Raw genomic sequence first — 15587 nt, 5'->3', positions numbered from 1 at the left:
ACTTTAGAATGGACATGTATTGCTTTTATCAGCAAACAAAAATTCTTTCAAAATAATAACATAGGTCCATTTCTACTTGGTTTCCTCTGGAGTCCTACAGCGTTCTGGGTAGAACTCAAGAGGAATACATGAGATGGCAGGTAACTGAGTGCTTCAGACAATGGTAGATGAAAAGAGACAAAAGGTACTTACATGTTTTCTAACTCTAAAACCAGAATAGGGAAAGAAGCAAAGGATTTAGGACACAAGCTCAATCCAGTAAATATAGGATTCATTTTTTATTGGTGCTGCTAAATATTATACCTTTCGGGAATCTGAGCATGAGAGAGAATTCAGAAGACTATACAAAATAAACACATTACAGGCCAGGCACGATGGTTCACTCCTGTATTCCCAGCACTTTGTGAGGCCGAGGCGAGATCACCCGAGGTCAGGAGGTCGAGACCAGCCTGGCCAACATGGTGAAACCCTGTCTCTACCAAAAATACAAAAATTAGCCGGGCGTGGTGGGCACGTGCCTGTAGTCCCACTCAGCAGGCTGAAGCAGCAGAATGGCTTGAACCCAGGAGGCAGAGGTTGCAGTGAGCCCAGATTGCACCACTATACTCCAGCCTGGGTGACAGAGTGAGACTCCGTCTCAAAAAAATAAAAATAAAAATAAAAATAAATAAATGAATAAATCCTTACAAACAGTCAGTTTGCTTTAGCTATATGTCTATTATTACTTTCAAAATTCCACAAAGGTAAACCTATAGGATAGAGTTGTATTTAGATAGTCCAATTGCCTGAAATAATAAACAACGGGTATCTACTAATCCTAGCCAAATCTAGGTAAAATACATTAGAAGGAAATTAGGAAAGCAAAAATAAGCACTATAAGACTTGGGTTCTAACTGTAACTTGAAATTCTAGTAAACTCTTTGGCTTTCAGTTTCCTCATTTTAAAATGATGTCCATTCCAATTCTAAAATTCTACCATTCTTTATCTCCCCCAACCATCACTTTCCTTAATACAGACATCATGAAAAGTATGTTCAATAAACAGTAGTCTAAATGAACTACTCCTCCTTAAAACGTCAACAAAAATGAATTAAGTCTGTGATGTTAACTTATTTAAGTGTGGGTATTTCCTTTAGCTATCATATCCTAGTTTGCTCACGCAATTATTCTATCACTTAGCATTTACTAAACACTTACATGTCACATAATGGAACTAAGATGAACAAAACACAATCCTAGCCTGAAGGGAACTGACAGTTTTTAATAGGAAAAAGACAATTTAATTACCATGCAGAATAATAAATGCTATGTAAGCAAGCACCCAGTTTGGGTGCGTGTGTACAGAGGTAGGGGTGGGGAATTTCAAGAAGAGGGAACACTAAAATAGACTGTTGAGGATGACTCAGAGGCAGGTAGATATAGATGGGGCTGGTGTGGGAGAAGGATAAGCATACGCACAGGTGTACACACATGCCCACACACAAAAACAGACCACAATGAAGGAAAAGCAAAAAACTGAAGCAGAATGGGATAGAAAATGAGGCTGAAGAAAGCAGGAAGCGATCTCATCATGAAGCCCCTTGTCATTGTGTAGTCTGTTCTTTATGGTAACAAAAAAGGCTTCTAAAAAAGTAGTGACATAATTCGAGTAGTGTGTTCAGAAAGGTGCCCTTGGTGAAACTCTGGAAGATGGACTTAAGAGGAATTAGCTAAGACACAAGGAGACCACTTAAAGCACAATGACCAGATTGTGGCGGGGGTAGGGTCACATGGGACAGGGGTGGAAGAGTAAACAAGAACAAGAAGCCTAGAATGAAACCTAAGTTTCCGGCTCCAGCAATAAATAAGAAGTAAAACTGCTTTGGAAATAATTTAAATAAGCAATTAGCATTTATCTGTTGTATTTATCTTCTGATAGTAATAAATAAATACCTCAAATTTTAAAAAAATAAAATTCTCATTACTTCATTAAATATTTATAAGACATTAAAGAGATGTTTTTGACAACGTGAAACATCTGATTATAAAAGATCACATTCTAACAATACATTTAGAGTTTGCAAATAAATATGGGCAGTTATATTTACAATTATCTATTTGCCTAGGGTATTTTATACATACATACATACACACACACATATACGTATGTGTGTGTATGTATGTGTGTGTGTGTATATATATATTTCCCTCCCTCCAGAATTGTTAAGGTAGGTATATAAAATATTCATCTGCAATTGAGAGGTTTGGCACAGATGACTTCTAAAGGTCTGAGATTTTTTGAATGAGTTGCTGAGTTTACTGACCTTCTGGCCCTAATAGGTTCTAAATTGCTGCAACTTCCATAAACCAGTAGAGGGCTGCAACAGCTCAGAGAAAATGGTTAGGCAGCTTTACTTGCATTTCTGGCACTGGGAGCAGAAAACACTACCAATGCTGAAAAGTAGAAATCTAATAGCCACTGTATTCACTTCACTGTCAATAGGGAAAAAGCTTACAGGTTCTAAAAGGATTCTAAAACCCTGAAAACTAGAAACATCCATAATTAAGAATTCTGCCATCTCCTTTCTCTTCTAGCAAAATGGTAAACTGTTTGAAGGCCAAGTAAAATTTCACAGAGTAAGAACGGTGAAAAAGCCAATCAAAATGAGTTGGCAATTCACCACTTCCTTTTAGACCTATTGCTCCACACAACTGATCTTCCTAAAATAATTATTTTGTTTGGTTCCTCTCAAATCTATACTTTATCAGTTTTGTTCTGCATATAGTGAAATGCTGAAGTTTAGCTTTCACTAGATTTCTAGGTACATTTCTACCACATACATAAATCTTATTTTCAACTCCTCTAGTCACACTGCTCTCACTACTATATACAATGTGCGAAAGACTTAAGATGGAAGAGGTCAGGCTTCACTGAATAGGTCACAGTTGAGATGAACCATGAAGAAATAAAAGGATTTAAATAGGTCTAGAGAAAAGGGAAAATTCATCATGCTATTTTTTGTACCTTTTAAATTATCTAAAATATTCTAAATAAATTTTGTATTTTATTTTTGCCCCCTCTGCAGCTCCCCCTCCAAAAGATAGGCTATTGCAGCCAATCTTCGCAACATATCATAACAATTATAAATAAGGCTGGTGCTACTCTTAAGTATTACTCACACAGCTTAACCCCCAAAAGTGCCCTATCTCACTTTTACTGCTTTCTATAAAAATGATAGGCACATACTTTAGCCTTAAATAAAAGGATTCTTAACTACTTAAATAATGGATATAGTTTTAACAGTGGTACATAAGACAAATGAGATTGGGATAGGTCATTAAGAAACCAGAATAGTTTACAATAATCACTGCTTCTGCAATATAAGCCTGAGATCCTAAAAACTACACCCAAATTCTTGATGCAGTTGTGGAGAGCTGAAATCAGTCCCTACAAGACAGCAATCCAAGTAATAAATAAAGTATTTCTAACTTACATACAACATCATTTCCACCCTGATCCAATAATATGATGGGTAATAACACTGCTAAAATTACAGATTAAAATTGTCACTTCCATGACTATACCAGGACTGAATTGTTTGGGCCTTTTAGTCTTGAACTGCTACGTTTTTCTTTATCCTGCTCACTCTTCAACATAAACCTACCTCTTATACACTAGATTTCAGAACAACTGTATATTCCAGGGCATTCAAAGGAAAACACACTTTAAACTGGTTTAATGTAGAAGTATATGTCACTGGTAGCTCTTCTGACCAAAGTCATTTAGAATTATAAACTGTTTTCCCTGCCAAAGCATGTTGATGAGAAGGAGGAGAAATATGGTAATGAGGGACCAGAACAGAGTTATTTTTCACTGTATTCTAATAGCTGAAAGAAAGTAATGTGAAAAGACTAGTACTCTGAAAACTCCAATATCAATGCAAAAGAATAAGCGTGTATTTGGTTGGTTTTTAAATTTTTTTTTTTTTATTTTTATGGAGATGAGTCTCACTATGTTGGCCAGGCTACTTTCAAACTCCTGGCCTCAAGCAATCCTCTCACCTCTGCCTTCCACAGTGATGGGATTACAGGTGTGTGCCACTGTGCCCAGCCAAAACTCCTTTTTTTGTAGATGGAGTCTCACTATTTTGGCCCAGGCTGGGCTCAAACTCATGTTCCTCCCACCTCAACCTCCTGGAGTAGCTGGGATTACAGGCATGTGCCACTGTGCCAGGCTTGGTTTTATTTTTAAAATAGAACACTTTCTGACATATAACCACACAAATGTTTTTGAATCAGGGGAAAAAAAGGCAAATGTCACTGATGGTGCAAATGTTACGCAGGTTTACAAAAGGAATTATATTATAAAAAATGACACCTAAAAAAGAAATTAAGGGCTCTTTAAGAATCTAAGAGTTTTACAGCAAAAACTGAACCTACATTTCAGTGATTCTTGGCCTTTTTGAAGAGACCTATTTCAGTGCCTAAAACACACAGGTCCTTTTCCCTGAACTCATATTCACCAAAAAATCTACAACTTCAGAATATACACAGAACCTCTTCCTAATTATGCATCTTGGTTTTAGGTAATTACCTCTTCTTGCTAGATTTTAAGTTGCCCATAAACAGAGAATGCCTTCTTCAGATATGTGCTTACAATTGGGGTCTAAAACCTTAAGAATCTTTCTAAATAGTTATCTCCTATTTAAATTCTACACTTCTAGAATTACTTTCTAAGAAAATGTGTATTATATCATTTCCCACCTTGCAAATTAATTTTTATTAAGCCCCTCATCCTAGTAATTGTGGCTGTCGTCAACTGCTACCCACTTTTAGTCCCAGTTCATCCTCTTATGCCAGTCAGACCACCCTCTTGCCATTGGCACTAAGGTGATTCTCATTCATTCAATAAATATATTCTAACCACTTACAACATGATGGAATAGAGAACAAGACAGAATGATTCGTGTCTTTACATGGCTTACCATGTTCCTTTCCACATCAACTAGAAAGCAATTTGGATGATTAAGGAATAATACTATCCTCCTATGTGATTATGTGTGTATTTTGTTTCCTGAGTGTGAATTCTTAAAAAGACACATACTATAATATTGCCTTCACTTGTATCTTCCCAAATCCCTGCCTCAACAATGCTAAATGTAGTGCTGTACCTAGAGACATTCCTTTAAAAACTGTTAATTATGTGAATGTTTAAAACTTCACTACATCCAGAGTCTGGCATAGTGGCCTATGCCTGCAATCCCAGCTACAAGACAGGCTGGAACAGGAGGATTCCTTGAGCCCAGAAGTTTGAGGCTGTAGTGAGCTATGATGGCACCACTGCACTCCAGCCTGGGCAACAGAGCAAGAACCCATATCTAAAAATAAAACTAACAAAAACTTCATTATATCTACGATACTTGTTCATTGTGGTAAAACTGGAAAATTCAGAAATAAAAAGATAAAAATTCCAAATACTTTCAAATTCAAGAACCCATTACATTTTCAGACTGAATACTTCATGAATTTTCACTTTTTACTCCTTGTAAAAGTCCATAATCATAATACAAATTACATATTTTCCCCTAAAGTTTCTAAATTTATCATTTTATCTTTTCTTTTAATATCATCATCTTTGAAGGTACAGTTTTGAAAGGAAGCAATATAGTCACCATCACTTACTAGGTATGTGTAACTTTAAATGATTTAACTTGAACCTTAGGTGCAAAATGGGAATAAGATAAACCTCATAAGATTTTTGCAAGTATATGTGGAGAAGCTATGATCAACTATGGCGTAGTTTTAATTATACCTCTGCCAGTCTATTAGCACTTCATAATGAATATGACTCAAGTGTGAGACTACATGTTTCCCCCTATGCTCAAAAGATTCTGTTTTCTGCTACTCCCACCCTAACATCTGAGTATACAAAAGCTATAGGGAGGGGAAATTCTTAGACTAGGAGTGTGAATGGAATAATAAAAGAGCATAAAGAGTAATCACCCCAACAAGGTAGTGGTACTTTAGAGAGAGCCTATTTCTTCTGGGGTTTTTGAAGGGGCAATGGTGCTATAAAATAATATCTGTAACATATATAGGAAGATTAATAATTACTAACATATAAAGATTATGCAAAAGGAGGTTGGAAAATTAATAACCTTCTTATTATAGTCTCTAAACAATAGCATACAATAATTGCATGCTGTAAAACCCTAATAAAAATGTTAAAATATTATTTGTTTAAATTACTGATTGCTACTCCTAGAAGTTTTGAGTAAGAAAAAAAGAGAAAAATGGCCAAAGGATATGATGTGTCAAGTCACAGTAGAGAAAATGCAAATGATTATTTCCTCATGCATTAGCTAATGTAAAACGAAAGTGGTAATATAATTAAGTTTAATAACACAAATATAGGTATGTAAGTATCTATATAAGTAGAGATTAATTTTCAATGGGGCTTTCCAAGAAAGAGCACTAGTTCCTGAAGGAAGAGGAAGAGCTTCAAAGGGTGAAAAAGGACAAAGGAAAGAATGAGTAAGCCAATTTGCTGTCAACCATTCTTGCTTACTTTCAATAACATGACGACAAACAGAAACACAGTAAAGAGGGTGGTGGTGGTGGTGGTGTTTGGTCAAATTCAACTGCAGCTTAAAGAGAATGCTCCGCAGAGAGTGGTGGCTCACGCCTGTAATCCCAACACTTTGGGAGGCCAAGGTGGGCGGATCACGAGGTCAGGAGTTCGAAACCAGCCTAGCCAACATAGTGAAACCCCATCTCTACTAAAAATGCAAAAAATTAGCCAAGCGTGGTGGCAGGCGCCTGTAATCCCAGCTACTCGGGAAGCTGGGGCAGGAGAATCGCTTGAACCCGGGAGGCAGAAGTTGCATTGCACTCCAGCCTGGGCGACAGTGTGAGACTCCGTCTCAAAAAAAAAAAAAAAAAAAAAAAAGAATGCTCTTCACTCCTGAGATGTTTTTACAAATCCTGGAAGATAAGCATAATTTCTGAAGGCTGAATAACCACTACTGGATGATCACGTCAACTATAAATATACTAGTGAATTGGACTGATCTTAATCAAGAAAAAATTTCTCAAAGTAACAGACTTACATTTATATAACTTAAAAATTTCAACTTAAGTTCTTGAGTAAAAAAGACCCAGTTAGAGATATTCTGGCAACAACTTTTTGAAGTGTTTTCTTAACTCGATATTTAAGATATCTACACTTACATGTAACATATATGAAAGTATCTAATAGTATCTAGTGTACAGAAGCTCAATAGAAGTTATTTTCCTTGATTACCAAGTAACTTCCAAGTAGTGAGAATTAAACTCTGGTAGAAAGGATTTATTTTAACTCAGAGGTTCCAAGACTACTATGGAACACTGGAATGCAAGCCAAGGCTTTATTCCTAGTTACAATATTCTTGTGCAAATTATGGTAGGAAATGTGTTATGAAATTTTAATTTTCTTATCTAATTGTCTTTATCATCATTAACCATTAAAAGTAATTTTTTTTTTTTTTTTGAGACAGTATCACTCTGTCTCCCAGGCTGGAGTGCAGTGGCTCAATTTTGGCTCACTGCAACCTCCACCTCCTGGGTTCAAGCAATTCTCCTGCCTCAGCCTCCCAAGTAGCTGGGATTACAGGGGTGCGCCACCAAGCCCAGCTAATTTTTTGTATTTTTTAGTAGAAAGGGGGTTTCACCATGTTAGTCAGGCTGGTCTCAAAGTCCTGACCTCAGGTGATCTGCCGGCCTCAGGCTCCCAAAGTGCTGGGATTACAAGAGTGAGCTACTGCACCTGGCCCATTACCACTAATTATTAAAGCTGTATAAGGAATGTTTTTAATGTTTACCTCTACTCTGTTTCAGAACAGGTAAACAGAATAGGAAGTTGTGTACAATATGAATTTGGTCGGAGAAAATAAAAGTGCATGTCTCTCCTTTTTCTTTAGGTTTGCTAATACTTCTCTTTCATGAGTGAGTTTCAAAGGAATCTAGTATTACTCCAGATACTTTTAACCTGGATTCAATCCATGGCTCAATATCATCAGATTAGCTGACAATCCTTGTTTTGCCTACTGAGCTGTGAGGTTCAAAAGAGAATCAGATGTAAAAAGCACTGTGTGAACTACAAAGCACTATCATTTTTAAGGTACTATTTTTCTTTTGAGAGTCAATATAGCTATTTCTAGGCAGAAAAGAGAGCCACAAATGGTTTTTGGTCTCTATTATAAGTCAGAATGCTGACAAAACTCCTATGTAGGAGGAACAATCTGAAATCTGAGAAGCTATAGAGCTCTATTGTAACTCTTTGCTATTGTTACAATAAGAGACTATATAGCAAGGTAAGGTGGCTAAGACCTGTAATCCCAGCTACTAGGGAGGGTGAAGCAGGAGGACTGCTTGAGGTCAGGAGTTCAAGACCAAGACCAGTCTGAGCAACATAGTGAGACCTTGGCTCCAAAACAAAACAAAACAAAACAAAAACAAAAACCCACTATTTATTTTAAAAGGTTAACAATTCCCCAATCTATGCATATTATTAGAGATTAATCTTATATTGTCAAAATAAGATAGTTACCAGATATAAGGTAGTTAAAAATGTACTTACTGCTAACATTTGTGTTATTTTTCCCAGTCATGGCCTGAATACACGTTGATAACCAGAAAGGTAAACTATTACATATTTTGAAACAATTTTATCCCAATAAACAGATGTTAAGGAATTGGCCAAAGATGACACAATTTTTAAATTTTTAGAAGTTTTTTTAAAGCCAAAGAAAAAGAAATGACTTCCACCCTGTAACTTGCAGCTTCATAATCTACTTCCTTTAAGTTGGAAGCGTCTCCATGTTACAACTGAATTTTCTAAGGACTTATGTTTGAATTTAAGTTTCTTAGAATTTTGGAGGATCGCACTAATCAGAAAACGTGGTCTTGGATACTGTTTTCTAAGCTGGACAAACTCAGCAAATTTTCTATTGCTGGATCTACTCCGTTATGAAAGTCCTAAATGAGTTTGGTTAGTTTTTTCTTCAGTCACTGTGATGAAAGAATGTCTCTTTAGAAGAATGATATCAATAGCAAAGTGAAATTTGTTAGGATAGCCTCATATTATATGAGCAACCATGGCTCTTTCTAGTAGCTGGTAAGAATAATGTGCTCTGACAACTAATATAAAACCACCATCACAGCAACAAGTTTATCAGCATCTCATAAAAAGGGTTGCTGGCCTATGTTCTATGAGTCCCATAAGGTACTTCTTTTCTTTTTTGACCACCCAGAAGGCAGAATAGCTGGCCCCAAACATTTTTCATGAAATCTGATATTTAAGAATCCCAGCCTTAAAACTCTTCAAAAACCAACACTCTTAATTAGAGGCAGAGCAGAGAAATGGTTAAAACAGGACAATGAAATCTATTATTCAGTGTGTAAAATCTACACATCACGTAACTGTTCACAGCCTGTTTTCTCTCCGTTTTACAAGATTATGAAAATTACCTGAAATGTTTCACTTAAAATAGAAATTTGCATATTCTAAGTGTTCAGCAAATATTATCTATGATTATTAGTACCTTTATTTTCAAGACTATAAAAACTCCGATAATCTATGTAATACTACAATACTGATGTTGGTTTCCAGGATTATCAATTTAAAGCACTAAGAGGTTTCAAACTTAACAGCGAAGGCAAACAAAAACTGTTTTAACATTTCTAAATATTTCAGATATACCAGATAACCTTAACACGAACCATTCAAAGCTGAGTTTTTAAAGGAAATCTCCTGCTTTTGCGTATCTGAAAGCTAGCAAGAGTCAAATAAATTAACATTGCTAAGATTACTTTCACTATTACTTTTAAAAAGCCACTGTGTTACAGAAACAGATTATGAATGCATGAGTATATATAAGAATATTTTCAAATGCTAAAGAAACTTCATATTCTCCAGGGAAAGTCAGACTAATAACTGCAATATTTAAAATGTTCATAAGCAGCTTAACTAAGGTTAGAACTAACTGGGGATCAGAAAATGTATCTACAGGAGTTATAATCTGTAAAACAGCAGAAGATGAAAACAATAAAGCTAGGGCTATGCAAAAATCCAGGGATCTGAACACCTTGTACGCAAAAATCCAAGGATCTGAACACCTTGTTACGCTTTAAGAATTGTATTTTCTTTAAAAATAACATCACCACGTTGTATAGAAGTTTACAGTATACAATGTGCTTTCTAAAGTATTCTCATTTGTTCCACACGAAAACATTAAATTATGCAGGAAAATTACTTTTGCAGGATAAGAAGACAAGGTTATTATTTTTGTATTTTTAAAGTTGCAGCTGATAGAAGGCAAGGTTCTGAAAGTTAATGCGATATGTCAAAAACCATTGTTAGGAAGGGAGGAAGTGATAAATCAAGAATTTAAACCCAGGCCTTCTCACTTACATTTCAATGTTCTTTCCACAACTCCGTAAAACTTCTAAAGAAAGAGGCAAATTAGCATCTTCACAGAAAGAAACCTCTCGGCCAAACCACAGACTAGTTTTTAACTAGCTGCAGACTACCTTTAAGTCTTTTCACCTTTAATTTCTCATGTGTAAAAATAAAGGAAATGAATAAAGAAAATCAGAGGTCCCTTCCTGTCCCAAGGATAAATCTCAACACTGCACCCTTTACAAGGCACAGGCATTTTACAAATACATGTTTTTAGCAACAAATTCCAAGTCAGAAAGCAGTGTCAACAGCTCTTAAGCAACCTACAGCAATTATTAGACAAATTCTTCATGCCCATCTGCTACACGTTACTTTAACGTGACTAAGTCTATATACAGAGAGCAGTAGAAACCTCTTATGAACTATGATGGAAATGACTCCATTAACCATCCTCTTTTTGGACTGAAATAATGCTCCTAAAACGTAAGAATGGTTTAAAGAAAAGTTTACGTGTCAGCTAATAGCAAGAAATCAAAATGATATTTTTAAAATCACTCTTAAATTTTTTTTAAGAATAAAAACCTCTTCTCCAACGAAGTGTTTTCCAAATATCCTACCATTTCTCCAATCTACTTCAAAAGAGTAGCAGTCACGTTTTTCAACTTCCATAGGGGAAAAAGTAGTATCGACAGCTTGATAAAAACATCTTCCTTTTAAACTCATTCTACCAGCTAGACACTAGTCTGCAAATAAAATTCAGGCTTTTTTCCCCCTTGGGTATTAACAAACCAGTGTAAGTCTGCACGATGTATTTTCAGCTAAATTCTTTCCTCGTCTGAATATTTTTGTTCTCTTCACTCCTCCTCAAATATTCTTCATGGAATACACACCCAGAGATTTCCACTTTCCCAGTTCTGCGTAGTTCATAAAACTATTCCGATAACTAATTCTTACCAACTACTATGAAAACTATGAGATTATGAAAACTATACAAGATTAAGAACATTAAAAGTATCCTACATAAGTACACTTAACACTCATTTTCCTTCCATTTTAACACCTCGTCTATCTCTAAACTAAAACACATAAAGAGTTAAACTTGACCTTAGCCAAGATGCCTGTAGAGCTTCAGAAATTTATTCAGTGACTATCAAATATAAAAGATCCTTAAGTAGTAAAACTTTTCTCCCCTTGTCTATAATCTCCAGGGGTAAACATCTCAAATTTTTAAAGGCTTCTGCTCTTAACCCAAAGTAAAGATTTTTCTCAACAAGACTGTTAATATAACCACTTCATCTTACACAGTGGACACTATCCCATTTTGCTTTTAAGCCACTTGGCACCAATAGAGCATATGTTCTGCCAGTTCTGAGCTAATCTCCAGGAAAGGCTTTGTATAACGATTGAAGAAACTCAGATCAGTGCCCAAGATTTTTAACGGCCTACTTGAGCATATGTTTTTGTTTTTTGTGTTTTTTTGGTATGTTTTTGAGACGGAGTTTCGCTCTCGTGGCCCAGGCTGGAGTGCAGTGGCACGATCTCGGCTCACTGCAACCTCTGCCACCCGGGTTCAAGCGATTCCCCTGCCTCAGCTTCCCAAGTAGCTGGGATTACAGACATGTGCCACCACGCCTGGCTAATTTTGTATATTTAGTAGAGGCGGGGTTTCACTATATTGGTCAGGCTGGTCTCGAACTCCTGACCTCAGGTATCTACTCACCTCGGCCTCCCAAAGTGCTGGGATTATAGGCATGAGCCACCGCGCCCGGCCGTGCATGTTTTTAATACACAGTTAATTTACGTTAAAATAGCTATTTCACTATCCTTTATAATTTACATAAACCATTCTAAAATGAAAACGAAATACATGACTGAAGATGCAGGCTCATTTCAACTTTAGGATTAGAGATAATTCCGAACCATTACATACACAGCACTGGATCTGCAAAACACTTCACCTTAGTTCGCAGTTTAACCACGGGTGTCCAGTGGAAATTACAATCCCGGTGACTACACTGCTTTAAATGTTTCCTAAGGTTTCAACGAGTGCAACAGTAACTTCTTATCCCAGACACCGTCTTACTGTTATTAGTAAAACAGCTGTCAGCTAAGCTGCGGATAGCTCTTTGTACAACCGTTTATTCAACGCTTTGGGATCTGTAAGGATGCGTCATTCCACATCACTCTTCAAAACGCGACAGAAGAACCTGACATGCTCCACGGGTCTTGAAGCATCACAAGTGGGCACTTGAAAAACGATGAAGGGAACTGCCCGTCCAATGCGGCAAGGTTAGATTACACTGGCATTTAAGACAGAACTGTAGAGTGGCTGCTCTTTCCCCGGACACTACTAAAGCAGCAATTTCCTCTTCCTGCTTTCATCCACCTCTCCCAGGACCCGGGTACCTCCTCCCGGCCCGAGCGGCCGCGGTAGACTCCCCGGCGTCGGCGCACGCTCGGCGGCTGGCGGCGGGAACGCGCGGCGGGCCGGGCGCGCCCGCGCCCCCGCCCCCGCGGGTCCGACCGCCGCACGCCAGCGGCGCCCTCTCGGCCGCGCACACTCACACTCGCACGCACACGCTCCTCCGGCCCCGCCATGTTCCGGGAGGCGGCGGCAGCCCAGCCCCGACAGCCGCGGTGAGGGGCGCCCGCGCCAAGGCCAGCTCGCGGCCCTCCGCCCGGCCCCCGCCCCGCCCCGCGCGGCGCCCCCGCCCAGTTGGCGGCTCCCACCTGCGCCGCGGCTCCTCGGGACGCCGGGAGGGGCGGCGGCGGCAGCTGCGGCGGGCGGGGCCCCGGCGGACCCGCGCCGGGGGGCACTAACGGCCTGTCACTGTCAGGCGAGCTACGGCTCGGGCCAGGACGGGCGGGCGGCGCGTCAGGGCCGGGTAGGGCGGGCAGGGAGCGTCCCCTACCTTGCTCTGGGCAGGGGGAACGGGAGCAGCGCAAAACTGAGGGGGTCTCCTCCCAGGCGCCGGGGACAAGCTCGAAACCGCGCCCCTCCTTCCTCCTTTCCTGTCGCCACGCCCCCCTCACCCGTACGGACCCGAGGCAAGGCCGGCGCAGGAGGCTTCACCCCCGGAACGAGTGCCTCGGCGTGGCCGTCGCTGTCGTTGTCTTCGTCGCCGCTGCAACCGCCTGTAACGCCGCCGGAGCCGGGCTTGAAAACATCTCCGGTCTCGGTCCGTCTCTCACCACAGCCTCCTCGCTCCCAGGACAGCGTCGCCCCGCAATTGGCTGCGACGCGAGCACGTGACACCCGCGGACACGTGACTACCGCGGGCACGGGACGGGCGGCGTGACCGCCCCGCCCCCCGGCGCCCGCCCCTCCTGCTGCTCAGCCAGGCTCCGCGAGCCGCAGGGCGGGGAAGCGAGACGTACCAAGCGGCAGGCGGCGGAGGGTTGCGGGCCGGAACTCCGCCCTTCGTGCTGGTCGGTCTCCACGCCCCACTCGGGCTAGTGTCACCGCCTCCCCGCCGCAGACAGCATCCGACAAAGGAGGGGGAAATCAAAGGCTGGGCGAAGAGGTAGGGCAGGCGCCGCTGACGCTGCTGGGCAAGCGGGCTCTGCAGTAGCATTTGTGGCGACCGTGGCAGTGGCTGTGACTGGAAGCTTCTGGAAATGGCGGCGGCGATGAAGACCCCCACATAGGGTATTCACCTGTTATTTTTACACGGGGTGGGTGGACGAGCGTGATCCAACTCAGGCAAAATGACGCTGCGACCGCAGCCCGAGTACTAGGCGAAGTTCCCCCGCTCAGCCGGCGGCGGCCGCCTGGCCCCGCACCAAGCCGGAGAAGCTGTACCTGCGCCCAGAGCCCGCGGCCTCCTGCCTCAGGTGGGGCCCTGGGCCCTGCCCCGAAAGCGCGGTAGCGTGCACCTGCCCTGGGACCTGAGGATCTAGAGCGCGTCCCCTCCCAGCCACGCCTTCCAGTGGCCTTTTTAGAGGAATTCAGTGCACTTTCCCACACGTAGTGTTGGGGATTTGAGAGGGAGCTGTTGAGGTACTAGGAAGGGTGCCTGAGGAAAATTGACCGTCGCAGCGTGGCAGCAGCGTGTACTCACTCCCTTCTGGGCGCGTGTTATTTACGTAGAGGTTAATCTGCAACAACAGCGTCTGTTTATGACTTAGTGCATGCAGTTACAAACTTATGTTACACTGTCCTTTAACATCTTGATGAACTGAGGGTTCAGGTGTGATCATAGCAGATGAAGTGACATTCAGACCTGACAGGGACGGCGAGGTCCCATCAAATTACTATATAAAGCATAAACCTGCATTAAAGATCAGGAGTTTTTCCTTTCCTGGGTTCCTGATTTCTCCCACCTACAAATCTTTAGGGTCAAAAAGACTAGAAAAAGAGCACCTTACGGCTAGAGGTGGAATAGTGTTACATTTAATTTGGTTATTTATGATGTGAAATACAAAGAAAAAAATAGTCGCCTATGAGAAAGTCAGGAGAGCTCCAGGGTAGGACATTTTCATTGTTACTTTTTTGTGCCACTTGGAAAATTAACTGTTGTTTACCTTCTCTCAATTAAAAAAAAAATTCTTAAAGACATACTTAAAACTAATCGTTATAGCCGAGCGCAGTGGCTCACGCCTCTAATCCCAGCAATTTGGGAGGGTGAGGCGGGCAGACGGTTTGAGACCAGCCAGGGCAACATAGTAAGACCCTGTCTCTAAAAAAAATATATGAAAATTAACCAGGCTGGTGGTGCCTGCCTGTGCTCCCAGCTACTCAGGAGGCTGAGGCCAGAGTATTGCAGTGAGCCATGATCACACCACTGCACTTAAGCCTGGGGACACAGCCTGTCTCAAAAAAAAAAAAAGCATAATTACTAGTGAATAGTCTGTTTCAAGTACAGGTGACTTTGAGAAATCAAGGATTAGATTAATATATTCATGCATTAAAGCTGGCTAATGCAAAACTAATGTACTACAGCTAGTTTCTTAAAGTAATACACAAAAGGTTTTATCCTTTTTTCTAAGTTGTAATATCCATATTGCTGCAGAGTACATAATCATACTTCCAATCCCTTCACCCAATTATTTTTTGTATACTTGCAGTGTCAGAATAGCTAAGGATAATGTCAAGTGTTTTGGACCTTTCTTTTTTAAAAATGGTAATGCTTAAGCCGGGCGCAGTGGCTCACGCCTGTAATGCTTGCAG

At 40.5% G+C, this 15587-nt stretch overlaps 2 protein-coding genes across 22 annotated transcripts in view; one reads left to right on the top strand and one right to left on the bottom strand.

Annotated features, from left to right (window-relative positions):
- Positions 1–13771, bottom strand: part of ANKRD12 (ankyrin repeat domain 12) — a 144352-nt gene extending 130581 nt beyond the window's left edge. For 3 of the 21 annotated variants that reach the window (XR_008650234.2, XM_055238302.2, XM_055238271.2), the window contains exon 1: positions 13461–13675. The gene's annotated coding sequence lies outside the window, so the exon portion shown is untranslated. Of the gene's footprint in view, positions 1–12375; positions 12909–12982; positions 13110–13147 lie in introns of those variants that run through there. The other 18 variants (XM_055238284.2, XM_063640987.1, XM_063641020.1 and 15 more) reach the window with 13 other exon arrangements.
- Positions 161–14977, top strand: LOC129488332 (serine/arginine repetitive matrix protein 3-like). Its single transcript, XM_055290383.2, has 5 exons — positions 161–184; positions 2575–2601; positions 8624–8656; positions 12852–13054; positions 13386–14977. The coding sequence occupies exons 1-5, from the start codon at positions 161–163 to the stop codon at positions 13714–13716; spliced, it is 618 nt and encodes a 205-aa protein (XP_055146358.1). The 3' UTR covers positions 13717–14977.
- Positions 14978–15587: the final 610 nt, after the last annotated feature.

Source organism: Symphalangus syndactylus, chromosome 1 (assembly GCF_028878055.3).
Source record: "Symphalangus syndactylus isolate Jambi chromosome 1, NHGRI_mSymSyn1-v2.1_pri, whole genome shotgun sequence".
NCBI classification, from domain to species: Eukaryota; Metazoa; Chordata; class Mammalia; order Primates; family Hylobatidae; genus Symphalangus; species Symphalangus syndactylus.
The sequence above is the reverse complement of the archived record's forward strand: the minus strand, read 5'-3'. Positions and strand labels throughout refer to the sequence as shown.

What these genes read in the sequence shown, in the direction of transcription:
- LOC129488332 (XM_055290383.2), top strand. Translation starts at nt 161, where the DNA reads ATGGTAGATGAAAAGAGACAAAAG. An exon ending in TAGATGAAAAGAGACAAAAG is followed by an intron (nt 185 to 2,574) that starts GTACTTACATGT and finishes TTTCTCTTCTAG; the next exon opens with CAAAATGGTAAACTGTTTGA. An exon ending in ACACGTTGATAACCAGAAAG is followed by an intron (nt 8,657 to 12,851) that starts GTAAACTATTAC and finishes CGGCCGCGGTAG; the next exon opens with ACTCCCCGGCGTCGGCGCAC.